A 27,813-nucleotide genomic window follows, 5' to 3' on the forward strand; every position below is an offset into this window, starting at 1 on the left:
CGGGAAAATCAATGTGGGAACATTGAAAATCAAGTTTACTTTGCTTTGTGTTGCCACACAGTGATGTTCTCAGAAGTTTCCTTTGTCTTTGGATGACATTTTCTATGCATAGCTGGCGCCTGGTTTCTTCCTCTTCTCTTTGACATCCCAAACAGTGTTGGTTTTCTCCTCCGATCGAATGCTGCAGCATACCTAGAGCATGGCCACTGTATTCTTGGCTTCAATCTCTCTGTGCCCCTGTTTTTTTTCCTTTTTCCCCTTTCAGCCTGTTGGGCATCGCCTCTGAAGTGCCCGGAAAAGAGGCACTCCTGTACCTCAGTGTACGCTTCCCTCCCCCCAACTCCCTTTCATACACCCTTTCCCCAGTCGTTACCGGCCACCCCTTGCAGGCAGTCTCACTGGAGCGCGACTGATATGCTGTGAAAGATGACTGCAGAGAGACACTACCAGGGGGTCAATGACCCCCCCCCCCTGGGAGGACTTGGTTAAGGCTGGGAAGGGTATTATTGGCCTTTGACTCCTTAACTGTTGGGCATCGCCTCTGGAGTGCCCGGAAAAGAGGCACTCCTCTACTCCTGTGTACGCTTCCCCCCCCCAACTCCCTTTCATACACCCTTTCCCCAGTTGTTCCCTCCCTGCTCCTGTTGAAACAAACTATGAAGATATTAAATGATGGCCAAATTATCTTGCAAATTATCTGGCAATTATATTTCAAAAAGGGCTGGACCAAAATGGACCACAAAGGCCACAGACAGTCATTGGTTGTAAGTAACTACTTTTGAGTTAACAGAAAAGCAAAAAACACTGGATTTCCAAAACACACTTATTACCAGGGAGAAATCCCCTTGGCACCAAAAAAGAGGAACGGCATCCGCCATCTTTGAAATGGCTTCCACCAGTTTCAGAAAAAAAGAAAAGAAATTATTTCGTTATAATGAATTAAAAGTAATTAATAATTGTTAATAAATATTACAAATAAAAACAATAATAATAAAAGATCAATTTAACCCAATGCTTCCCCTCCCAAAAAAAAAGCCAGCACAAGCCACAGCCAGGGACTGGGAGGCAGACAGCTACAAGCTCCCTGTCCCCAGCCCCATGCACACCAAAGCCCCACCACTTGCGCAAGAAAAAGCCCTCCGTCCACCCTCGCTTCCCCAGCTACAATGCTGCCACGCTGAGCACGCAGCCGCTTTTAAAAGGCAATGGCCGCCCTTACTAACCCCGTATTGGCTACCAGCGCTCTCAGCATCCTAACATCTGTAACGTCACTTCCGAAACTGGTGGAAGTCGTTTCAAAGATGGCGGATGCTGCTTTGAAATTTAAGACACACTTCCTGGTTAAAAGAAAAACCAAAATCAATTCTTTATCAAAAAAAAAAAACCCGAAAAAATTACGAAATACAATTTTAACGAACGAAACCGCCCAGCCCTAGTAAACTTCCTTTAAGCCATTGTCTGTCCTCCCCCAAATCTTGCAAGAAAATAAACCGGGTCATTGTGGTTAATATGTGTGTCAACTTGGCTTTAAGTCTTCAACTGGGGGTCGCAGCAGAAGGGCCGCACTGGTTGGAACTACACAAATGAAATGCTTGCCCTGTTGTGGAGCGAAACAGCCACAGGGCACACAACAACTGGGTGAAACAGCTTTTGTTTCACCAAAGACAAATGTGCAGCAGTGTTTTCTTTTTAAAAAATTTTTTTAATTTTTTTTTAAGAATAAAAGAAATATTTAGCAGTAAAAGTTTAAAAAAAGAAAATTATCAAAATGCTTGCCCTGTAGTGGGGCAAAAAAAGCCACAGGACACACAACAACTGGGTGAAACAGCTTTTGTTTCACCAAAGACAAATGTGAAGACGTTTACGGATGGCAAAAGTCAACTTTCTGACCACCTCCTGAGCCTGTGGAGTCAACAGGGGCCCAGCCATAGATTGCAATGTACTTTGTCCACCCAGCGACTTACAAAAAAAAAGGCTGTAGTGATCTACGGGTCTGTGCTATCAAAATCAATCTAAGGATAGCCCAAAACTGGCAAGTTGGCCTTCAAGAAGACCAGCTTTTCCACAGCAAGGGGGTCGAGCGAGTTACATTGGAGGGTGACGATTGCAATGTACTTTGTCCACCCAGCGACTCCAAATGCCTCTTCAAACGCAGGACGACAGGGACCACATGGCTGAGTAGTGCTTTCTGTGCTGAAAGATTTTCGGTGGCTAATTTGAATGGTTCTAGGATCTCGACCAGCTGAGTGATGATCATTCACTCCTGGTTGTTGGTGACCAGCTTGTTTATCGGAGCTGCAATTGATAGTGAGACAGCGTGGACAGCCCTCTGTTGCTCCACCATGCGCTCCAACACGATGTAGGTGGAGTTCCAGCGGGTGAAGACATCCTGCAGTAACCGGTGTTGTGGGAGGCACTCCAGTTTTGCGGACTTAGAGCTACGGTGGAAGAAGCCCGCGATTCTGCGGCAGCGGTCAATGAGTTGAGTGACGGCGGTGGCGCTGTTCTCATCGGCACTGTCGACCGCCCGGATCATGTTCCTTCCTGCGTCTGTGACCATGAATCCCGAGTTAGTACCACTGGAATGAGTATGCCGCATCCAGTCTCTCAAGTACTCAGAAATGGTGTCGGCCCTGTGATCTGTATCGATCACCTCCAGTGACAGGAGTGCCCAACAATGACCCGAGTCTAGGCAACCCTCCGTCTCCCACCAGTGAGCGGTCAGGGACAAATAGGAATGCCCTCCTCCCGTGCTCGTCCAGATGTCTGAGGTGAAATGTACATGGACGGGTTGTGATTTGTTCAACAGGGTTCTGAGACGTTGCTTGCATCCCTCGAACAAAGCGGGAATGACTGTTCGAGAGAAAGTTTTGCGATTCGGGATATTGTATTGTACCATGGTGCCAGGAGGTGAACTGAACAAATCAGCGAAAACCTTCCCGTTCCACCATACTGCATGATTGCATGTTGCCTGGAAGATGATGGCTGGTGGAGAGCCATCATCTCCCAGGCAACATGCAATCAAGCATGAATTGGTCCTTCTTACTTAACTTGCAATATTGCTACAGAAATCAGTATGTATGCAATACTTCCCAGATAATTTTCAGAGTTTTTTCAAAGTGCAATTTCTGTTACTTTTTGTTACTTTTTCTTTATTTATTTCTTATATTTACTTTCTAAGTTTTTATAATAACATTATTTTTATATATTATTAATAATTTATAATTTAATTTTATATATTATTTTTATTATTATTTATAATTATATTTTATAAATATTTTATAAATTTAATTGTATTTTATTTAAATATTTATATTTTATATTATTATTTATTTCATTTATATATATAATAATATATTATTATATTATTTTATTTTATTTTATATTACTATATATTATATAATTTTGTATTATTTATTATTAATATTTATTATTATTATTATTATTATTTATTTAAATTTAATTATTATTGTTTATTTCATTATATTATTTGACTCAGTTTTGGCTACTTTATCTTATTACTTTTTTATTTAATATCTTAATATCTTGTTCTATTTGATTATTTTATTTTATTTATTTTATTTTATTTATTTTAATTGAAATATTTTATGAAATTATTTTGTTTATGGAGCATTTAGCATTGCGCAATCGCTTCCGCCATTTTAACGAATCGATTCATTATTATCCTAATAACGAATCGATTCGTTTTTAATAACAAAGTTTTGGAGGTCGTTTTCGCGCATGCGCAATCGCTTCTGCCATTTTTACGAATCGATTTGTTATTACCTTAACGAATTGACCCCGTTTTAATAACGAAGTTTCGGAAGTGATTTGCGCATGCGCGGGGGCCTTGCTATCTTAACGAATCGATTCGTTAATAATAACGAAATTTCGTAAATACCGAACTTTTAAAAAGGAAAATTCTGTAATTATTTTAAATAACAAAACGCAAAAAAACCCAAAAAACGAATCGATTTTAGAAACAAATTTTTCCGTTGTTACCCAGGCCTAGTAGATAGATATGTAGTTGGAGTAATTGATGGATTGAAGGATGGATGGACATACAGACAGACAAAGGGGGTTGGACTGGATGACCTCTGGGACTCCCTTCCAACTGGATGACCATCTGTCGGGAGGGCTTTGATGGTGTCTTCCTTTACTGTAAAACGAGGTTGGACTGAATGGCCTTTGGGGCCTCTTCCGATACCTCAAAGAGTTTCCCGCGCCCTTCCGTGCATGGCATCATAGGGCCCCTTCCCTGGCCATCCCCCTCCCTCCCTCCCTGGCCTCCGTCCTAGCCACTCGTTGCTGTGGCCTAGCTTGGTGATATGGAAAATATTGAAAAGTAAACAACTAAATACTTTTTAAATTAAAATACTAACAGTAAAATCTTTTAAAGTTAATTAAGTATTTTTAGATTTAAATTTTGTAAAGGTAAACAATTTAATATTTTAAAATTAAAACATTAAAGTTAAATAATTTAAAATTAAATAATTATTTTTTAAAAAAATTATTAAGTAATTAAATATTTCATGATTAAACCAAATAAAATACATTAAAATAAAGTATTATGAAATGTAAATATTAAATATGTATAAACTATAATATTAAAATTAAAGGAATAATATTAAAATTAAACAATTTTATATTTTAAATTTGAAATATTAAAATAAAATAATGTAATGTAAATAATAATTTTAAAAATCAAAATATGTCAATGAAATATTTTAGAACTAAAGAATTAAAAATTTTATAATGAAAATATTAAAACATGTCTAAATTAAACAAATATTTTAAACTTAAAATATCTAAATGAAGTATTCAAAAATTAAATATTTTAAATGAAAATAATTAAATATTTTTAAATTAAATAAGTATTTTATAATTAACATGTTATCAAAAATATTTTGAAAGGGTTATATACATTTATAGATATATATTGCCAATTTTTACATAGCTGTATGGATTTGTTGGGCCAGTTCAATTTTTTGTAGTTCTTTGGGATAGATTTTTGTGTGTCATATAATTGACTTAAAGCCTATTAGAGTTGATATTTTTTTTTTTGGATTATTATTATTATTATTATTATTATTATTATGCTATCCTATATGCTTGGGATGCTATATTTATAGAATGAATTGTGTCTTCCTGCCTGGCAGAATGGGGTTGGAATTGGATGGCCATCTGTTGGGAGGGCTTGAATGGGGTCTTCCTGCCTGACCTAAATGTATTCTGAGCCTGGGTTATCAATGGATATGCTCTGAGCTTGATTGCTTTTGCTTCCGCGGAGTTTCCTTTCTCCTGAATCCATTCCATAGGTGGTAGATTAGTCGGGTCTGGAGAGATATTTTAAGGCAGGTCTGCGGGGAGGGCTTTTCCTCCAGCTCCTGAATAGAGAGCCTCCGTGGGAGCCTGCTGGCCATGCACGTGCACTCCTTCCCTCCCCCCTCTCTCCCTGAGGCTTAAGTTGGACGGCTTTCTGAGGGGGGGGGGAGGGAGGTGAACTGTTTTTTGGGGGGGTTTGTGAGTGTAGAACATAGCTTGCTTGAGATAATGTCTAGTGTCTAGTGTCCCGCAGTGGTTTTTGAGTTCTGATGGTATCACAAACGAACATTACATTTTTATTTATATAGACGTGGCACTGATTTATTGTCAATCTGGAGGCCGCTCTGGGTCGCCTTCGGGTTGGAAATAGAGGGGGGATAAAAATGCAGCCAATAAATAAATAAATTCTTAAGCAACTCTGTTCTGCCAATCCCTTCCATGAAATAGAGCCTACAGCACCTCTTATTCATTGCCGGCCTTTCTGGGCTTGAGGAAGGCACTTCTTTTGGGACTGCCACTCCCAGAATCTCCCTATGCTGCTTCGGGGGCCTCTGGGAGTGACTGTCCAAAAAGAAGCACCTTCTCTGGACTCAGACCCCTTCTACACCGCTGTATACAATCAAGGTTATCTGCTTTAAACTGGATTATATGGCAGTGTAGACTAAAATAATCCAGTTTAAATCAGATAATGTGGATTTTCTGCTTTAATAACCTGGATTATCTGGCACTGTGGGAGGGCCCTGTTGGACGGCTTTCTGAGGGGGGCATCTGGGGAAATTGACCAAGGACCAAGTGTGTATGTGCGCGCACACGCATGCTTTCCAAATGTCTGTCACCTTTATATTGATTCCATGGATTCCATAGGTTTCTCTTAGGCAAGGAATGCTCAGAGCACTGTACCCCGAGTCAAGGAAGTCTACAAAGATAGGGTGGGAAGAAGAGAATTGGAAATAGAACAGCCCTGCTCTTCCTGTCGCTTTTGGACAGGCTTAAAACCGACAGGCAAGAGCGTGTACTTGACACGGAATTAAAACAGACTCCCAACAGAGGACTGTAGGCTACTCATCTGTGGCAATCTTATCGGGCTTCAGAGATCCCTTCCACACAACTGAATAAAATCCCACATTTTCTGCTTTGAATATATGGCAGTATGGACTCAGATAATTCAGTTCAAAGCAAATATTCTGGATTATATGGCTGTGAGGAAGGGCCCAGAGTGCGAGGCTCCACCTACACTTCCATATAATGCAGTTGAACTGCAGTATATTATCATGTACTGTAGACTCATATGATTCAGTTCAATATAGTTAATCTGCATTCTGAAACTGTGTCACATAGCAGTGTAGATGAGGCCTGGGTTTAGCTGGTGAGTAGCTCATCCACTGCTTATATCTTCCCTGCAGAACCATAAAACAAGCTGATAGTTCTATGGTTCTTACTCCCATACATTGAAAGGATTATCTGCTGATTTCCTTAGAACTGTTAAAGGCCAAGCTGACTGTTTACCTCCTCCTTGACCTTATTGGTACAACCTGTCGCCAGTCCTGATTTCTTGATTATTTTATAGGTGTATCAGCTATTTTGTACCATTGGCAGCTGTTCTTGTTGTTTACAAACTTGAAGTGTGAATTTAAAGTTTTAAATCTTAAAACCACCAGATCCTTTTGATCTTAAAAGCTAAGCAGGTTTATCTCTGCTTAGTACTTGGATAGGAGATTTGCAACAAAAACCAGGGCTGTAGATTACATTTCAGATGAAGAAACTGGCAGAACCCCCCTCCCCCCGAGTATTCATTATCTAAGAAAATCCTATGAAATGTGTGTGATCACCATAAGATGGTGGCTTGAAGGCATGTGCGCATCCTTGACCTGAGAAAGATATTCTTACTGTATACAGTTTGTCTTGCTTCTGTATTCATACAGCTGCAGTGAGAACATAGAACTGCAAAGTAAGCAGCATTGGTATCTTTGCCAACTTCAGAAGGGAAAGTGGACTCCTGTACCTTTTAATAATCATTAAAGATGATCCAAGTATATCACTGGCTGCCTTCCTTAAGCACAACTAGTCAAAATAGAGCAGTTTTGGCCTCTTCCCTCTGATTTTTTGTTACATAAAACACATACAGTACTTTACTTGCATTACATGCAAGAACTGTTCCTTACAAATGAGATGGAATGAGCAGTGAAAATGCATCAGCTGGCATAGTGTTCTGTTAGGTTGTGGGAACTGAACACTTTGAAAACATGAATTGTTATCTTTAGAATAATATAGTAAAAGCAAAGCTGTGTTAACATCACTTGGGTTTCTAGAATCCAAAGTATAAACTTAAAAACCTGATATTTTACCAGATAGATATATCTGATAAATATGCTTTAGTACTATGCATAGACTAAATATGCGTAGTGAACAGTGTTGCATATTCAGACTATACAGATAGATGTGGGAGAAGGCTCTGAACAAACGATTAAGAAAGCAAGAGTTTACTTGTAATCCCAGTTCCACAGTTGCCAGCTCGTTTGTATACAAACAAAGGTATTTTACAGACTCTGAAATTCAGTACATTAAGATTTCCAGGTGTCATCTGTCTATAGGTTACCCAACAGAACTTGATAGTCAGGTTTAGATATGAATGATCTAATACAGTGTTCTGTTATCTGCTATATTTCTGAGAGCTGCTTTTATCTGCTTTCAGCAGCATTTGTTGCTGGCTTGATTGATTCCTGCCAATAGGTATCAAACCAAGCCTTTTCTAATGTGAAGGCTACAATGTACCTTCCCCTACATTTGTTCTTGTCTGAAATACAAAAAAGCATTATTTATTTCTAGCTTGTATGAGCTTGTATGCAAGATAGTTTCGGTTTTGCCCCCGATAACAGTCCAGGAAATAAAGAGCATAATTAAAAGCCTAAATAACAACAAAGCTCCCAGAGAAGACTTCTTACCACCAGAACTATTTAAATCCAACCCTGACTGGTGGGCTCCCCTAATAGCAGGTCTATGTAATCATATAAATAACACTGCCAATATACCTACAGGTTGGAAACTCGCAATAATTATCCCTATCTACAAAAAAAAGTGCCCAAAAGATCAAAAAGTTACAGACCTATTAGTCTCATTGATATAGTGCCCAAAATTTATTCAAAAGTACTTCTCTCCAAATTAGAACTATGGGAATATGAAAACAAAATCTTAGCAGAAGAACAAGCTGGCTTCAGATCAGGAAGATCCACCATGGATAACTGTTTTGTCCTAAACCACCTAATTAACAAACACCTAAAAAGAAAGAGCAGGTTATATGTTGCTTTCATTGATTTAAAAGCAGCTTTTGACAGCATCAATAGAGAAATCCTCTGGCAAAAATTAACAACCCAAGGAATAGACCGCAGATTACTGCTCCTGATCAAATGTCTGTACTCCAACAACCATATTCAGGTTAGAACAGGAATCAGTGGAGCCCTGACAAAGAGAATAGATTCCTGCAAAGGTGTAAGGCAAAGATGCTTATTGCCCCCTTTACTTTTCAACCTTTACATCAATGACCTGCCAAATTCCCTCAGCAGCTCTGATGTTCATATGCCAAAAATTAGTAATAGACATGTAAACACTCTTTTATATGCAGATGACATGATTTTTATGTCAAATACACAAATAGGATTACAAAGATTACTGAGTAAACTTAACACCTATGCCCACAAAAACAAGCTGACAATAAACAAATCCAAGTCAAAAATAATGGTGTTCGGAAATCACCCATCCAAACACAAATGGGTTCTTGATGCAGAGCACATAAAACAGGTTAGTTCTTTTACATATCTAGGCTTGGTATACTCAGAGACAGGTTCATGGCTTACACACTTCCAATCTTGTGCAATCAAAAATTAGAGCACGCTGTAACACACTGGCAAGATTGCTATCCCATAGATATCCCAGATCTTTATCTCCGATAATCAAAGTTTACAAAGCAAAAAATGTCCCCATGATACTATATGGAGTTGAAATTTGGGGCCTAAGCAAATTCCCAATACTGGAATAAGAACAATCTAAATTTCTAAGACAGATATTTGATGTCGACATTAAGACCACCGCCACTGCAGTTAGAGCAGAGCTAGAAATATATTCTATCAAAGGATTCACCAAAATCAGGGTCTTTAATTACTGGTCTAAAATAAAAAATCTCAAAGATAATAGACTTCCAAAATTGTGCTTTTTAGAACAATCTAATGGTCAAAACCAAGCTTCCTGATCAGAACAATTAACAAGGTTCCTCCGCACTTGCGGATTACAAATTGCCTTCTTAGGCCAGAACAGGGATGCTGAAAAAAAGGACTGTAACTCAAAGGGTCCTAGATATTGAAGCCCAGAAAGATATAGCCACCCTGTCAAACACAGGATCCCTGAAGTGGTTGGGGCGCTTTAAACATAATTTCCAGAGGGCACCATACCTAAAAGCTGGCATGCCAAGACGCCTAAGAACTGCTTTTACCAGGGCAAGATTTGAACAAATTGAATTTATGGAGAGACACGGCAGATTCAATCATATCCAATATGAAGAAAGACTCTGTATCTGTGGAGCCCCTGAAGTTGAAAATCTGAACCACATTTTACATAACTGCAATCTATATGAAAAAGAAAAAAATATTTATGGCCTTTCATTTACAATAAAATAAGCTGGGATACAGTGGCTAAAACCTTATTTTTGTTGGCTGGTTTTAACCCCATTCTGACAACACACGTTGCCCTTTATTTGTTTAAAGCTGCTAAAAGGAAATCAGAGTTCATAGATCAGATTGGGGTGCAGTGTAGGGGAAACGAGGATAGTTGATGCATATATCTATGGCTAAGTTACATTGGTTTTGATAAATTCCTATATATTTGTATTCTATTTTAATAGGACCATACATATGTTGTATGTTGTGTCTGCACTGTCTGTTTTTGATACGGCCAACTGGCTAATCAATAAAAAATGTTGTTGTTGTTGTTGCTTTCCTTAGATTCAGCATAATTTGTTGCTGGCTTGATTGATTCCTGCCAATAGGTCTCAAACCAAGCCTTTTCTAGTGTGAAGGCTAAAATGTACCTTCCCCTGCATTTGTTCTTGTCTGAAATACAAAAAGCATTATTATTTATTTCTTGCTTGTATGAGCTTGTATGCAAGATAGTTTCCATTTTGTCGTTTTTTACTTTCTTTCTTGTCTTTAATGTGTGATCATTCTGTTTCTGAAAGGTAGTTGATAAATTGTTGTAGGAAAAACAGAAACTTTTGTGTTAAACGATCAGAGCTGGAAATGCAATATATGGGTATATAAGTAGTGTAATCTGAAATTACTACATGTTCAGCATCCACTGGCATCAGAAAAGGAATGCATGGTGACATGCAATTGGATGGTCATCACAAAATGAGGCATAATGCCTATTTGCAGCATTTTGATGCTAATGTATTTGCTGTTTTCTGTGTATTTCTTTGCTATATTTTTGGTAGACGGGCATCGCAGTGTACTATGCAAAATGAAAAACATATACATTTGAAAAAATCAGTAGTACTGTAAGCAGTTACATCAGCATTAAAATAATAGTCTGCGATTATCTTCTATAATCAGTCAATGAAAAACTTTGTTTTCAAGCCCCACTTCAAAGTGAGCCAGAGGAAGAATCATATGCTTTCTGTGAAAAGGATTTCCAAAGTAATGACATCTTCACTAAAAAGAATTTGATTTTCATGTGTGCCAACTTGATGGAATTTTTCCAAGACACATGGAAACATCATCACGCATTTTCAAGTTTGAGCAAGATCATATACATTCATAACAATCTTTAACCTGGTCCATGTGGGATACTTTTGTAATGAACATCATAGCAATTCAGTCACAAAATCTTATTTATATTGGGGGTTTGTTTGTTTTTTTTAGATACCTTGACTTTGAAGATGGTGAGTAGCCAGCCAAAGTACGATCTAATACGGGAGGTTGGTCATGGCAGCTATGGTGTGGTGTATGAAGCAGTAGTGAGGAAAACCTCTGCCCATGTTGCAGTGAAGAAGATTCGGTGCCATGCTCCAGAGAATGTAGAACTCGCTCTGCGTGAGTTTTGGGCACTTAGCAGCATCAAGAGTCAACACCCAAATGTTATCCATCTTGAGGAATGCATCTTGCAAAAAGACGGTATGATGCAAAAGATGTTCCACGGTTCCAACTCCTCACTTTATTTACAGGTAAATGGGATTGAGTGAAGCAGAGTTGACATAATGAGTTAGAAATAAAATATAACAATGAGCTTTTCATTTATAAAGCAGAGGAAATGAGAATTGAGGTTTGCATGTGTAAAAGTGCTGCTTAGGAAGAAATATGTTTACTGTGTTTCTTTAGTTTTAGAAACTCTAGATCATTTCAGAAAAATCATGCCAATAAATATGAATCTTCATGGAAACAAGTAAAGCAATAGTAATGCAGGTGCTTGATATGTGTACAATTGAAAAGACAACTTTCGATTATGTTTTCCCCAACGTCATCTGTGCCTGAAAGAGGAATTAGGTTTGGGGAGCTATGCAAGCACTCAAAAACAATAGATAATGTTGTACCAAAGACTGAGAAGTATCAGCAGATTGTCCAGATGCTTTATGTGATAAGAACATTGCTACTTTCAGGCACATATTGGATTAAGAGAAACTACACTAACCCTTTCAAGATATTTTGCGAGAGAAACTCATAACTATAGCAAGAAATGGTATGATCAGTAGTAATAAAATCTGTTACATGTACAGTTCACTACTTCAAGGCATGATTGTGTAACAGCACTTGAAAAAGAAGAGAAAGAATGGATATATATAATTATATAATTATAATCAAAAGTTCCCCTCACAAGCATAATATTTAAAACATTCTTCCATATGCCAAATTATTCTGAAATATCTTCCCCTTATTTTGACATCACGGACAAAATTTTGTGGGATTTTTTGTAGCCAAAATAGCAAATTGAATATGCTGCATAATTTCCTCAGTTATTTGAAAATAGCTGCTAAGTGCAGTGGTTCTCAACCTGTGGGTCCCCAGATGTTTTGGCCTTCAACTCCCAGAAATCCTAACAGCTGGTAAACTGGCTGGGACTTCTGGGAGTTGTAGGCCAAAATACCTGGGATCCACAGGTTGAGAACCACTGTGCTAAGGGTTCTATATGCATCAACAGCTAATGCCTAGTAAATTGGGAACACTTGGGAATAACTTTTAGAATAACAGTGAGTCTCTCATTTTCTGTAACTGTGCAGATTGATCATTTTGTTAGATTAGTTGGTGGCTTTCATTCGTATAGTTGGAGAACTGTGTGCTACAGTTTTGTGTTAGTTCATTATCATTAGCAAAGGGACAAATCAAACCTTCCAGTGGTATTGTCATCAAACCATGGCTAAGGATAGTGTTTATCAATTTACCCCATAGTTCTTAGATATCCAGCAAAATAGAGGCCATGGTTTGAAGTGGATTTATGAACTGTAATTACAACTGCGACCTCTGAGGTTATTTCACTTCACTTCACTTTATTTCTTAACTAGCTTGGGGACCCAGCGCTGCCCGGGTTATTAAAGAAAGGAATTGTGTATCAAGGTTGGTCTTTATCAGTTATTTATATGGCTCGCAGTGGTCTCAGGAAGTTAGTGAAGGTACTGCGAGTCCCATCATCTGTGGTCCATCCTCCTCCCAACTGCACCAGGATGGAGAGTGGGTCATGGGGCTCTGTGTGCTAAGTTTGGTCTTGTTCAGTCATTGGATGAGGATTTCAGCAGTCTCAGAAATTGAGTTAAGGTACTGCAAGTCCCACCATCCATAGTCTCCCTCAAACATCACCAGAATGTTGAGTTGGCCATGGGGGCTCTCTGTGCCAAATTTGGTCTTTCTTGGTATTTGGATGAGTGTCACTGTGGTTTCAGGAAGTGAGTGAAGGTACTGCAAGTCCCATCATCCATTGTCCATCCTCCTCCAAACAGCACCAGGATGTAGAGTCGCTCATGGGAGCTCTGTTGTGCCAAGTTTGGTCTTGATTGGTCATTAGATGAGGGTTGCAGCAGTCTTGGGAAGTGAATGGAGGTACTTGAAGTCCCATCATCCATAGTCTGTTCTCCTGCAAACCTCACCAGAATGCTGAGTTGGCCTTGAGGGCTCTGTGTGGCAAGTTTGGTCTTCATCAGTCATTGGATGAGGGTCTCAGTGGTTTCACTGAGTGAAGGTACTGCAAGTCCCATCGTCCATGAGAACCGCCATTACCCATTTTCCTCCAAATCGTACCAGGATGTAGAGTGCATCATGGAGACCCAGTGTGCCAAATTTGGTCCTTATCGGAAATTGGATGATGTTTTGCAGTGGTCTCAGGAATCAAGCGAAGGTACTGCAAGTCCCAAATTCCATGCATGATCCACAGTCAAACCACACCAGGGCATAAAGTGGGTCATGAGAGGTCTATGTGCCAAGTTTGGTGTTGTTCAGTCATTGTTGAGGGTCGCAGCAGTCTCGGAAAGCGAGAAGAGGTACTTCAAGTCCCATCATCCATGGTATGCCCTACTCCAAACCGCAGTAGGACGTAGAGTGGGTCATGGGGGCTCTGTGTGCCAAGTTTGGATTTGATCGGACATTGGATGAGGGTTGCAGCAGTCTTGGGAAGGGAGTGGAGGTACTTGAAGTCCCATCATCCATAGTCTGTCCTCCTCGAAAGTGCACCAGGATGTAGAGTGGGTCATGGGGACTCTGTGTGCCAAGTTTGCTCTTGATCAGTCATTGGTGAGGGTAGCAGTGATCTCAGGAAGTGAGTGAAATGATTGCAAGTCCCATCATCCATGGCCAAATTCTTCCAAACCGCTCCAGGATGTAGAGTTGGTCATGTGTGCTCTCAGTGTGAATTGTGGTCCTGATCCATCATTGTTGGCAGTTGTAATGGTCTTAGGAAGGGAGTGCAGGTATTGCAAGTCCCATCGTCCATGGTGCATCCTCCTCCAAACTGCACCAGGATGTAGAGTGTGTCATGGTGACTCAGTGTACCAAGTTTGGTCTTTGTCGGTAATTTGATGGGGGTTGCATTGGTCGCAGGAATTGAGCAAAGGTACTGCAAGTCCTATAATCCATGGTCCATCCCTGGCCAAAACACACCGGGATGTAAAGTGGGTCATGAGAGGTCTATGTGCCAAGTTTGGTCCTGATCAGTCATTGGATGAGGTTAACAGCGATCTCAGATTGTGAGTGATGGTACTGCAAGTCCCATCATCCATGGTTCATTATCCTCCAAATTGCAGTAGGATGTCAAGTGCGGCTCTATTGGTAATTGTCTGACCCAGCCCCTTCTGGCCTTTTCCTTTCCTCTCTCTGTCATCTCGGAATCTTGGAATTGAGGCTGGCCAATCAGAGACCATATGCAAATTTCCTTCTGTCATGTCCCCGTTTCTGTCATGAACCCTTTTCTCCACCAGGGGCTCCTATTGAAGCTGGCCAATCAGAGACCATATGCAAATAGCACCACAGTGTCAGCCAATCAGAAAGCTGCCACAAACTCCTCTGCCCTACGTCCTCCCTTTGCCCTACGTCCGTCGCATACAAACTTTGACTTTTATTATATACTAGCTTGGGGACCCGGCGCTGCCCGGGTTATTAGAGAAAATGGTTAATGGCGGTTCTCTATGCCAAGTTTAGTCTTTGTTGGTCATTGGATAACGGCTGCATTGTTTTCAGGAAGTGAGGGAAGGTACTTGAAGCCCCATCATCCATGGTCCACCCTCCTCCAAACAGCAGCAGGATATAGAGTGGGTCATGGGGGCTCTGTGTGCCAAGTTTGGTCTTTAACAGTCATTGCATGAGGATGGCAGAGGTTTCAGTAAGTGAGTGAAGGTACTGCAAGTCCCATCATCCAAAGTCCTTCCTCCTTCAAACTGCAGCAGGATGTAGAGTGGTTCATGGGGGCTCTGTGTGCTAAGTTTGGTCTTGATCAGTCACTGGATTAGGGTTGCAGTGGTTTCAGTAAGTGAGTGAAGGTACTGCAAGTCCCATCGTCCATGATCTACCCTCCTCCAAACTGAAACAGGATATAGAGTGGGTCATGGGGGCTCTGTGTGTCAAGTTTGGTCTTGATTGGTCATTAGATGAGGGTTGCAGCAATCTTGGAAAGGGAGTGGAGGTACTTGAAGTCTCATCATCCATGTTCTGTCCTCCTCCAAACTGCACCAGGATGTAGAGAGGGTCATTGGGACCCCGTGTGCCAAGTTTGGTCTTGATTATTCATTGGTGAGGGTCTCAGTGGTTTCAGTAAGTGAGTGGAGGTACTTGAAGCCCCATCATCCATGGTCCACCCTCCTCCAAACAGCAGCAGGATATAGAGTGGGTCATGGGGGCTCTGTCTGCCAAGTTTGGTCTTGATTGGTCATTAGATGAGTTTTGCAGCAGTCTTGGGAAGTGAGTGGAGGTACTTGAAGTCCCATCATCCTTGGTCTGTCCTCCTCCAAACTGCACCAGGATGTAGAGTGGGTCATTGGAGCTCCATGTGCCAAGTTTAGTCTGGATTAGTCATTGGCGAGGGTCTCAGTGGTCTCAGGAAGTGAGTGAAGTGACTGCAAGTCCCATCATCCATTGTCAAATTCTTCCAAACCGCACCAGGATGTAGAGTGGGTCATGCGGGCTCTCAGTGTTAATTGTGGTCCTGATCCATCATTGTTGGCAGTTGTAATGGTCTTAGGAAGGGAGTGCAGGTATTGCAAGTCCCATCGTCCATGGTGCATCCTCCTCCAAATTGCACCAGGATGTAGAGTGTGTCATGGAGACTCAGTGTGCCAAGTTTGGTCTTTATTGGTAATTGGATGTGGGTTGCAGTGGTCTCAGGAATTGAGCAAAGGTACTGCAAGTCCCATATTCCATGATACATCCCCGGCCAAACCACACCAGGACGTAAAGTAGGTCATGAGAGGTCTATATGCCAAGTTTGGTCTAGATTAGTCATGGGATGTGGTCAACAGCAGTCTCAGAAAGTGAGTAATGGGACTGGAAGTTCCATCATCCATTTTCCATCCTCCTCCAAACTGCAGTAGGCTGTAGAGTGGGTCATGGGGGCTCTGTGTGCCAAGTTTGGTCTTTATTGGTAGTTTTCTGACACAGCATCTGGCCTTTTCCTTTCATCTCTTTGTCCTCTCGGAATCTTGGAATTGAGGCTGGCCAGAGACCATATGCAAATTTCCCTCTGTCATGTCCCCGTTTCTCTCATTAAACTTTTTCTCCACCAGGGGGGTCCTGTTGAGGTTGGCCAATCAGAGACCATATGCAAATAGCACCATAGTGGCAGCCAATCAGAAAGCTGCTAAACACGTCCGCCCTACATCCTACCTACCTCTGCCCTATGTCGCATACAAACTTTGACTTTTATTATATACTAGCTTGAGGACCCGGCGTTGCCCGGGTTATAAGAGAAAGTTGGTAATGGTGGTTCTGTATGCCAAGTTTGGTCTTTATTGGTCTTTGGATAACAGCTGCATTATTTTCAAGAAGTGAGTGAAGGTACTTGAAGTCCCATCATCCATGGCCCATCCTCCTACAAACAGAAGCAGGATATAGAGTGGGTCATGGGAGCTCTGTGTGCCAAGTTTGGTCTTTATCAGTCATTAGATGATGGTGGCAGTGGTGTCAGTAAGTGAGTGAAGGTACTGCAAGTCCCATCATCCAAAGTCCATCCCCTTTCAAACTGCAGCAGGATGTAGAGTGGATCATGGGGGCTCTGTGTGCCAATTTGGTCTTGACTGGTCATTAGAAGAGGGTTGCAGCAATCTTCGGAAGGGAGTGGAGGTACTTGAAGTCCCATCATCCATGGTCTGTCCTCCTCCAAACTGCACCAGTATGTAGAGTGGGTCATTGGAGCTCCATGTGCCAAGTTTAGTCTTGATTAGTCATTGGCGAGGGTCTCAGTGGTCTCAGGAAGTGAGCAAAGGTACTGCAAGTCCCATCATCCATCTCCAAATTTTTCCAAACAACACCAGGACTTAAAGTGGGTCATGAGAGGTCTATGTGCCAAGTTTGGTCTTGACCCGTCATTGGATGAGGTTTGCAAAGGTCTCAGAATGTGAGTGAAGGTACTGGAAGTTCCATCATCCATGGTCCACCCTTCTCCAAAACTTCAGCAGGATGTAGAGTGGGTCATGGGGGCTCTGTGTGCCAACTTTGGTCTTGATTGGTCATTAGATGAGTTTTGCAGCTGTCTTGGGTAGTGGAGGTACTTGAAGCCCATCATCCATGGTCTGTCGTCCTCCTAACTGCTCCAGGATGTAGAGTGGGTCATTGAAGCTCCATGTGCCAAGTTTAGTCTTGATGAGTCATTGGCGAGGGTCTCAGTGGTCTCAGGAAGTGAGTGAAGTGACTGCAAGTCCCATCATCCATTGTCAAATTCTTCCAAACCGCACCAGGATGTAGAGTGGGTTATGCGGGCTCTCTGTGTAAATTGTGGTCCTGATCCATCATTGTTGGCAGTTGTAATGGTCTTAGGAAGGGAGTGCAGGTATTGCAAGTCCCATCGTCCATGGTGCATCCTCCTTCAAACTGCACCTGAATGTAGAGTGCATCATGGAGACTCAGTGTGCCAAGTTTGGTATTTATCGGTAATTGGATGAGGGTTGCAGTGGTCTCAAGAATTGAGCAAAGGAACTGCAAGTCCCATAATCCATGGTCCATCCCCGGCGAAACCACACCAGGGTGTAAAGTGGGTCATGAGAGGTCTATGTGCCAAATTTGGTCCTGATCAGTCATTGGATGAGGTTAACAGCGGTCTCAGAATGTGAGTAATGGTACTGCAAGTCCCATCATCCATGGTTCATCATCCTCCAAACTGCAGTAGGATGTCGAGTGGGTCATGGGGGCTTTGTGTGCCAAGTCTGGTCTGTATTGGTAATTGTCTGACTCAGCCCCCTCTGGCCTTTTCCTTTCCTCTCTTTGTCATCTCGGAATCTTGGAATTGAGGCTGGCCAATTAGAGACCATATGCAAATTTCTTTCTCATGTCCCTGTTTCTGCCATGAATTCTTTTCTCCACCAGGGGCTCCTATTGAAGCTGGCCAATCAGAGACCATATGCAAATAGCACCACTGCATCAGCCAATCAAAATGTTGGAACTTTCAGGCTGCCCAATCAAAACGCTGGCACGTACTCCTCCCGTCGCACCGCCACACTTTTGTCCACCACATACAAACTTTCACCTTTATTATATACTAGCTTGGGGACCCGGCGTTGCCCGGGTTATTAGAAAAAGTGGGTAATGGTGGTTCTGTATTCCAAGTTTGGTCTTTATTGGTCTTTGGATAATGGCTGCATTATTTTCAGGAAGTGAGTGAAGGTACTTGAAGTCCCATCATCCATGGCCCATCCTCCTACAAACAGTAGCAGGATATAGAGTGGGTCATGGGGGCTCTGTGTGGCAAGTTTGGTCTTTATCAGTCATTAGATGAGGGTGGCAGTGGTGGCAGTAAGTGAGTGAAGGTACTGCAAGTCCCATCCAAAGTCCATCCTCTTTCAAACTGCAGCAGGATGTAGAGTGGATCATGGGGGCTCTGTGTGCCAAGTTTGGTCTTGACTAGTCATTAGAAGAGGGTTGCAGCAATCTTCGGAAGGGAGTGGAGGTACTTGAAGTCCCATCATCCATGGTCTGTCCTCCTCCAAACTGCACCAGTATGTAGAGTGGGTCATTGGAGCTCCATGTGCCAAGTTTAGTCTTGATTAGTCATTGGCGAGGGTCTCAGTGGTCTCAGGAAGTGAGCAAAGGTACTGCAAGTCCCATCATCCATCTCCAAATTTTTCCAAACAACACCAGGACGTAATGTGTGTCATGAGAAGTCTATGGGCCAAGTTTGGTCTGGATCCATCATTGGATGAGGTTTCCAGAGGTCTCAGAATGTGAGATAAGGTACTGGAAGTTCCATCATCCATGGTCAACCCTCCTCCAAAACTGCAGCAGGATGTAGAGTGGGTCATGGGGGTTCTGTGTGCCAACTTTGGTCTTGATTGGTCATTAGATGAGTTTTGAAGTAGTTGGGAAGTGAGTGGAGGTACTTGAAGTCCCATCATCCTTGGTCTGTCCTCCTCCAAACTGCACCAGGATGTAGAGTGGGTCATTGGAGCTCCATGTGCCAAGTTTAGTCTTGATTAGTCATTGGTGAGGGTCTCAGTGGTCTCAGGAAGTGAGTGAAGTGACTGCAAGTCCCATCATCCATTGTCAAATTCTTCCAAACCACACCAGGATGTAGAGTGGGCCATGCTGGGTCTCTGTGTAAATTGTGGTCCTGATCCATCATTGTTGGCCGTTGTAATGACCTTAGGAAGGGAGTGCAGGTATTGCAAGTCCCATCGTCCATGGTGCATCCTCCTTCAAACTGCACCTGGATGTAGAGTGCGTCATGGAGTCTCAGTGTGCCAAGTTTGGTATTTATTGTTAATTGGATGAGGGTTACAGTGGTGTGAAGAATTGAGCAATGGTACTGCAAGTCCCATAATCCACGGTCCATCCCCGGCCAACGCGCACCAGGATGTAAAATGGGTCATGAGAGGTCTATGTGCGAAGTTTGGTCCTGATCAGTCATTGGATGAGGTTAACAGCGGTCTCAGAATGTGAGTGATGGTACTGCAAGTCCCATCATCCATGGTTCATCCTCCTCCAAACTGCAGTAGGATGTAGAGTGGGTGATGGGGGCTCTGTGCCAAGTTTTGTCTGTATTGATAGTGTTCTGACCCAGCCCCCCCTCACCTTTTCCTTTCCTCTCTTTGTCATCTCGGAATCTTGGAATTGAGGCTGGCCAATCAGAGACCATATGCAAATTTCCTTCTCATGTCCCCGTTTCTGCCATGAACTCTTTTCTCCACCAGGGGCTCTTATTGAAGCTGGCCAATCAGAGACCATATGCAAATAGCATCACTGCGGCAGCCAATCCGAATGTTGGAACTTTCAGGCTGGCCAATCAGAATGCTGGCACATACACCGCCACAGCGCCGCACCGCCACACTTTTGTCCTCCACATACAAACTTTCACCTTTATTATATACTAGCTTGGGGATCCGGCGCGGCCCGGGTTATTAGAGAAAGGAATTGTATATCAAGGTAGGTGTTTATCAGTTATTTATATGGCTCGCAGTGTTCTCAGGAAATTAGTGAAGGTACTGTGAGTCCCATCATCGGTGGTCCATCGTCCTCCAAACTGCACCAGGATGGAGAGAGGGTCATGGGGGTTCTGTGTGCTAAGTTTGGTCTTGATCATGGGGGGGTCTGTGTGCCAATTGGATGAGGGTCACAGCAGTCTCAGAAAGTGAGTTAAGGTACTGCATGTCCCATCATCCATAGTCTCCCTCAAACATCACCAGAATGTTGAGTTGGCCATGGGGGCTCTGTGTGCCAAGTTTGGTCTTGATTGGTCATTGTCTTGATTGGTCATTGATTGGTAATTGTCTGACTCAGCCCCCTCTGGTCTTATCCTTTCCTCTCTTTGTCATCTCGGAATCTTGGAATTGAGGCTGGCCAATCAGAGACCATATGCAAATTTCCTTCTCATGTCCCCGTTTCTGCCATGAACTCTTTTCTCCACCAGGGGCTCCTATTGAAGCTGGCCAATCAGAGACCATATGCAAATAGTACCACTGCGTCAGCCAATCAGAATGTTGGAACTTTCAGGCTGGTCAATCAAAACGCTGGCACATACTCCTCCCATCGCACCGCCACACTTTTGTCCGCCACATACAAACTTTCACCTTTATTATATAGATATAGATATAGATATATAGATATAGATATAGATATAGATTAGTCACTCTCCACCAAGGTGCTCCGAGCGACTTACAGTCTAAAATAGCATTTACACAATATAAAAACATTCAACATAAAAATATTCAACAGTGACTATTTGGCAAATTAGATCTGATTACTTAAAAGCACAACCAAACAGCCAAATCTTTAGTGTCTTTACAAAAGGTCGCAATTCCAACATTGCTCTAATGTATGGAGGCAATGAGTTCCACAGAATTGGAGCATAGGTCGAAAAAGCTCTATGCCTTGTACCTTCCAGGTGTACCTCCCTAGGGCCTGATATATATAGGAGATGTTCTATTAGTAGCCAATGCAGTTGTTGCAAAATCGGTGTAATATGGGATCTTATAGATGATCCCGCTAGCAGCCTGGCCGTTGCATTTTGGACCATCTGAATCTTCTGCATTGTTGACTGCAGAAGGCCGGCATATAAGGCGTTGCAATAGTCCAACCTCGTGGTGACTGTTGCATGGATTACTGTTGCCAATGCTTCTACCAAAAGGTAGGATACCAATTTCCTTGCCTGTCGAGGATGAAAAAAGGCCTGCTTACTTGTGGCAGTGATCTGGGCCTCCTTCGTCAGCGATGAGTCCAACACAACTCCAAGGCTTTTAACCGTGGCAGACGGAACCAGAGCTTCCCCATCGAAATCAGGCAGAGACTGGATTAATTCTGGTGGCTGGCCAGGCCAGAGTATCTCAGTTTTAGCAGGATTCACTTTTAGTCTGCTCGCTCACAGCCAACTCATCACTGCGTCCAAACACAGCCTAAAGTTCTCAGGAATTGCGGTTGTCCCAGGTTCGAGATGCAAGAGTAGCTGGATATCATCTGCATACTATGCCAAAGCTCCACACCAGTTCAGCAAGTGGCCAGAGGAATGAATTGAACCATTGTAGGGCTAAGCCTCGTACACCAGACATAGCCAATAGGGCTGGGCAATTCGTTTCGTTAATTCGTAATTCGTTAAAAAATTCGTTAATTTTTGAATTACAAAACGATTACAAAACTTATTTTTAAACCTGGAAGTGTTTTTAAATATCGAAACGGCAGGCGCCAAAAAATTTTGTATTTCCGTCCATTTCGGAAATACGTAAGATGGCCGCCTGGCTTGCTGGGAGCTCTCCTCTCTCGGCGCCGGCTGAGCAAGCGAGAGGGCGAGCGAGAGGGCGAGGGCGAGGGCGAGCGGCGAGCGAGAGGGCGAGTGAGAGGGTGAGCGGCGAGCGAGAGGGCGAGTGAGAGGGCGAGTGAGAGGGCGAGCGAGAGGGCGAGGGCGAGCGGCGAGCGAGAGGGCGAGTGAGAGGGCGAGTGAGAGGGCGAGCGAGAGGGCGAGCGAGAGGGCGAGAGGGAGGTCTCCTTCTCTTTCTTTCATTGGCTCAATGCTGTAGCATCCTGGGAGTTGTAGTTTGGCAGCCTGGGAAAAAGAGCCCCTCCTGGAAGGAACCCATCCTAGCGAGAGGGCGAGAGGGCGAGCGAGAGGGCGAGCGGCGAGCGAGAGGGCCCGCCAGAGTGAGTGCCTGCCTTCCCTCAATAATAATTTCTCCTCCCTATTCTACTAAATTAATAATTAAATTTAAAAAATATTTAAAAAATATTGAAAAAAAAGGGCGCCATCTTTACAAAATGTTTTGTAAATATTTACGAAATTTCGTAAATACCGAACTTTTTTTTTGGAAAATTTTGTAATTATTTTAAATATCGAAACAAAAAAACACCCCAATTACAAATCGATTTTAGAAACAATTTTTTGCGTTGTTACCCAGGCCTAATAGCCAATCAATGAATCAGCAAGTTATGGTCCACGGTGTCGAACACAGCTGTGAGGTCCAAGAGTACCAATATTTGCACCATATAATGCTGAGCAGGTGGAAAATTAGCATTTACCTTTATTTGTTCATATGTTTGGCATTTCAAACCATGGTTTGAATTCTACACAACATTTAGCAGAATCTATGGTATGATATAGCATTTGAACTTAGCTTACGTTCTCATTGAAGGGGTTGGTTGAATTGACTTGATGATCGCTGTTGATTCATACCGTCAGTAAATGTCTCTTGAAAATACTTTTTAAAGAAGAAATTAAGTTAATGAGTGCAGCAGGAATAATTCAAATGTGTACACTCACATGTAAAGTTTATTGATTAGTCCACTAACCATAAAAGACATATATTTGCATCACCACTACAGTTTACCCCAATTGCCTCCAAATACGCAGTTCTCAGCTGCATTGCTTTATGTAGAAAAGGGGCCGTTTGGTGTGTTATCTTAGCATTCTGGCCAGCCATTAAGAATGTAGTTTTGATATGGGGATCCCAATGAATCTTCTGTGTAATGAATGGTCCAAGATATTGATTTCTCTCTTTCTTGTACAAAATACAACTGTCGCCCCACAGATACAAAAACGTTCGTTATATGGAACCTGGTTAAATCTTCCATGTTTAACCATTGCATCCATCTGTTCAAATCTGGTTCTAGTGAATACCCTCCTGAGATGTTTAGGCATTTCTGTCTTTAGGTATTCAGCTGTTTGAAAAGTATGTTTGAAGTGACTTAGCCATTTCAGTGAGCCCGCTTTACTGAGGGCAGCAATGTCTTTCTGATCCTCTATATCGTATATTAGTTGTGTCACTATTTTTGGATCTAGTTCTTTTAGGAGATTTGGATATAGAGTTGGAAGTCCACAGCTCCTGATGTATTTTGTCAGTTGAGCTAGCCAAGAGGACTGATGTTGATTTTATCAGTCATAGTTTTGGTAGTCTATCATTTGCCATGGCATTTAGTTTTAACCATTTAGTTTTTAAATATGTCCTAATTTTGGATAAACCATCAACTGTGTATACTCCCATTTCTGCTCTCACTGCTGCAGCTGGGGTCCTTTTGTCCGCTCCCAGAAAGTTACGGAGGTGCTGTGCTTGAGATTGTTCTAATGATGATACCTGGTTTAGGCCCCAGACTTCCATATAGGGGTAATCTTAGCCTTATATACTTTAAGAAGTGGGTCTAAGGATCCTGGTTGACTATGATTTGTTAATTTAAGCAGTTGATTTTTCCTTGCTCTCACTCTGGCTGAGTTCCTTTGATGATGCGGGAGCCAGGAACCGGTCTCGGAAAAAAACTACTCCTAGGTACATAAAAGTGCGAACTTGCTCTATTGGTTCACCATCCAGAAGCCATCTATGACTATTATGTCATTTGTCAAATACCATTCTTTTTTTCACTTCGATTTATTGATAGTTAGGGAGTTCTTATGATAATAGGAGTTAATAGGAGTTAATAGGTTCTCAGCAACCTAAGTAGCCCAACTTGCAAGTATGACAATAATATCATGTCATCAGCATATTCTAATGTATACACTAAAATATGGAACATTGGGGTTTTGTTTATTCAGTTGCTTTCTCAATTGAATCACAATTGCTGAACGTACCTATGAAATGTTCTATATTACAGCTTGTGGAGACTTCTTTGAAAGGTGAAATTGCTTTTGATCCCAGAAGCGCCTACTACCTTTGGTTTGTGATGGATTTCTGTGATGGCGGCGATATGAATGAATACCTCCTATCCCGAAAGCCAAGCCGGAAGACCAATACTAGCTTTATGCTTCAGCTCAGCAGTGCCCTGGCTTTCCTGCACAAAAACCAGATAATCCACCGTGACCTCAAACCTGACAACATCTTGATTTCCCAGAGCAGGACGGATGCTAGTGACTTAGAACCTACTTTGAAAGTAGCAGATTTTGGACTAAGCAAGGTTTGCTCTGCTTCAGGACAAAACCCCGAAGAGCCCGTGAACGTCAACAAGTGTTTTCTTTCTACAGCGTGTGGTACAGACTTCTATATGGCTCCTGAAGTTTGGGAAGGCCATTATACAGCAAAAGCAGATATCTTTGCCTTGGGGATTATAATTTGGGCAATGTTGGAAAGGATCACTTTCATAGACACAGAGACAAAGAAAGAGCTGCTGGGAAGCTATGTCAGGCAAGGGACTGAGATTGTGCCTGTCGGAGAAGCGTTGCTAGAAAATCCGAAAATGGAACTGCACATTCCTGTTAAAAAAAAGACAATGAATGCTCTCATGAAACAGCTCATTAAGGAAATGCTTGCTGCTAACCCACAAGATCGCCCAGATGCTTTTGAATTAGAACTCCGGTTAGTCAAAATTGCTTTTAAAGACAGCAGTTGGGACACGTGACCTCCAATGTACTTTTCCCTGTCATGACAGAGTTATGTCTGTAACAATGGTGCAGCAATTTGTGGAGGCAAAAAACCTGACTGAGACAAATGTAACATGTCAAGGTTCCATCTTTATCTTTTCCCATTGCATTTCTCTTGAGTTTTGTAAACTAAGCTTAAGGTAGCCATTCTGGTTTCATTACCCATATATGTATTATTTCCAAGCCACTGCCATTGTGATATCCACCTGACCAGGAAATGGGGCAGATTAAATGGCTGCTTTCGAGGAATACCTTATGGAATATTTCGTACATTTCAGTTTCCTGCTGCAGGTTTGGAATGCCTACAGAAGAAAAGATTTGTATGTTGGCAATGCAAATCATTCAGCTTTGTAGAGCAAATATGTATATATTTATGTCGGTATGGGTGACTTGATTCCCTCCATTTTCCATATGGTCAAAATATGCCCATTATTTATATTGTCTCATATAGAATTTGGGTAACTGTGGCTCATCCATGAACCCTTAGTATATTACCAGTGTGTCATTTCATCTAAAGAGAAAAAACATGGTAGCATAAAATGTGGCAAACAAATGAGATTCAAAGGGAACCTCTGATTCAAATGTTGGGCTTCTGTGGAGAGAATCTCTTAGGCTGGAAGACTGCAGTATGATATCATATTCCAGTTGTTGAATGCCAGCACCTTGGTTAGGTCATTATTCTTTTGGCTTCGTTTTTCTAGGCAGTGGAGCAGCTCTTTGTTAGACCATAATCTCTAAATATCCCTGTTTCTTCCATTTGAGATAGAGCATTATTTAATTCAGAGTACCTACTTGATAACTTAAAAAAATAAATGTAAATCATAAAAAAGAAATCTCAGTGTTCTGTGGAAATCTTTGGAAGTATGCCCCATCTTATTTGTTGTCCTGGCATAGAGACTAGTTGTGTTAACTGTTGCCCTTTTAGTAGATGTTATTTTGGTTGCTTGGTAGTAGTGGTCTTTATGACAGAATATTTGTTTCATTTTCATCAGAAAGAAGATAGATTCTGAAACCTTTGTGTATCATTGAATTCCCCACATTCTTTACTGATAAAATATTGCCAATTTTGGTGGGTGAGTGGTTCTGCACAAAATAATTTTACTTGTTGTTCTGTGCTGAGTCCCCCCCCCCTTACATTATTGACAATAGATACAGAACATACAATTCTGCTGCCCCAAGCACAAAGAGCAGGGTATGGAGGTGATACGGTCAGTGTGCCCTTTTCTCATCCATTGTGGCATTTTTGTGCTCCTGCTGTCCTTGTTTTCCATGCGTACCAGGTCACAGCTAGTATGTTTTCCTCCTGAAGCTATTACTCTTTCCTGGCTTCTGCTCTGAAGTACTAAGAAGCCTTCCCCTCCTCTAGGTTCCTGGTGTGAATTTTGCACCTTGCTCTCTGTGTCTGGGATAAAAGGAGTTGCACTTTTCAGTTTGTTTCTGCTTGACTGCAGACAGGAGCAAAACTCTGATTCAGGAGTAAATAGGGAACTTCTGTAGTGGAAAACAAAACCATGTGTGTGTTCATTTGTTGTTGAAAATGGATTGAATGTTTAGGTTAAAACAGTTCTGATGCTATCAACTACAGCCTTCAAACCAGAAAGTGAACTGACCTTTGTTTTCTCATCAAGTGCACTGGAACTGAACATACCCTGCCATCCTTACATGATTACAATGAGAAAATGTGTTGATTTTATTTCTAATAGAAATACTCATATTGAAGAAGATGCCTTTCAAGTGACTTAAAATATATATCGCTTTGCTCACTATATAGTTGTACAGAGCAATCCTTTATCCTTTGACCCAGCAGCAAATCTTAGGCTATCTGTGAGACTTACTTCCAGGACTCCAAGGGTTGCAAAGTGAACCATTTATAAGACCTTTAGGAAACATTTAGATTTAAAGCTTTTTTTTTGAAGAAATCTGACTAACAACCTATAATGTCACAAAGGGGAATGTCAACTGCTATCAATTGAAATGTCTCTGGCTGGCTTCCCAGGGTCATGCCCGTCCTTTGACAGCAGAGGTAAGGCTAGGTAAATATTCTCCTTACTCTTTAAAGCACCAGTGTGCCTTTAGAGACAAAATTATGTAATGAGTAGAAAGGCAGTTGTAAAAGATATCCTGGCATTCAGCAGTTTCCGTAATATGCATGTCAAACAAAAGCATATGAGCTGTAAGAGATTGGTAGTCATTGATGATTCAAAAAAACCTATCTAATCTGATTACTGTGTGTAATTTCTTGCAATTTGCAGAACCATTCAGATTTGAGTGCATGTTCTTAAATAACAGTGCAAAAACTTGCGGTATTTAAATACATATTTATTGCACAGTAAAATTCTTAATGCCAAAAGTGCACTGGTTTCTTGGTTTTTAAAGTTGGGAGGCTTCCCCAGGTTACCTCCCTTCATGGTGCTTTGCCTTTTGGCATTGAATGCTAACTTAATTATTCCATTCCTTCTCCATTGAATAACTGTTTCTGAGATCTGTGTGTGTGCG

The 27,813-nt window shown here is 41.7% G+C and overlaps 1 protein-coding gene across 1 annotated transcript; it reads left to right on the top strand.

Annotated features, from left to right (window-relative positions):
* Positions 1 to 11,191: 11,191 nt before the first annotated feature.
* LOC137095550 (serine/threonine-protein kinase PDIK1L-like) lies at positions 11,192 to 26,408 on the top strand. Its single transcript, XM_067462334.1, has 2 exons — positions 11,192 to 11,533; positions 24,555 to 26,408. Exons 1-2 carry the CDS (start codon positions 11,249 to 11,251, stop codon positions 25,293 to 25,295), a joined length of 1,026 nt encoding a protein of 341 aa, XP_067318435.1. The 5' UTR covers positions 11,192 to 11,248; the 3' UTR covers positions 25,296 to 26,408.
* Positions 26,409 to 27,813: the final 1,405 nt, after the last annotated feature.

This window comes from Anolis sagrei, chromosome Y (assembly GCF_037176765.1).
Source record: "Anolis sagrei isolate rAnoSag1 chromosome Y, rAnoSag1.mat, whole genome shotgun sequence".
NCBI lineage: Eukaryota > Metazoa > Chordata > Lepidosauria > Squamata > Dactyloidae > Anolis > Anolis sagrei.

Bases quoted from the DNA above. Each gene is read 5' to 3' on its own strand.
- LOC137095550 (XM_067462334.1), top strand. From the start codon at position 11,249: ATGGTGAGTAGCCAGCCAAAGTACGATCTAATACGGGAGGTTGGTCAT. The intron at 11,534-24,554 runs GTAAATGGGATT...TCTATATTACAG, and splicing joins ACTCCTCACTTTATTTACAG to CTTGTGGAGACTTCTTTGAA.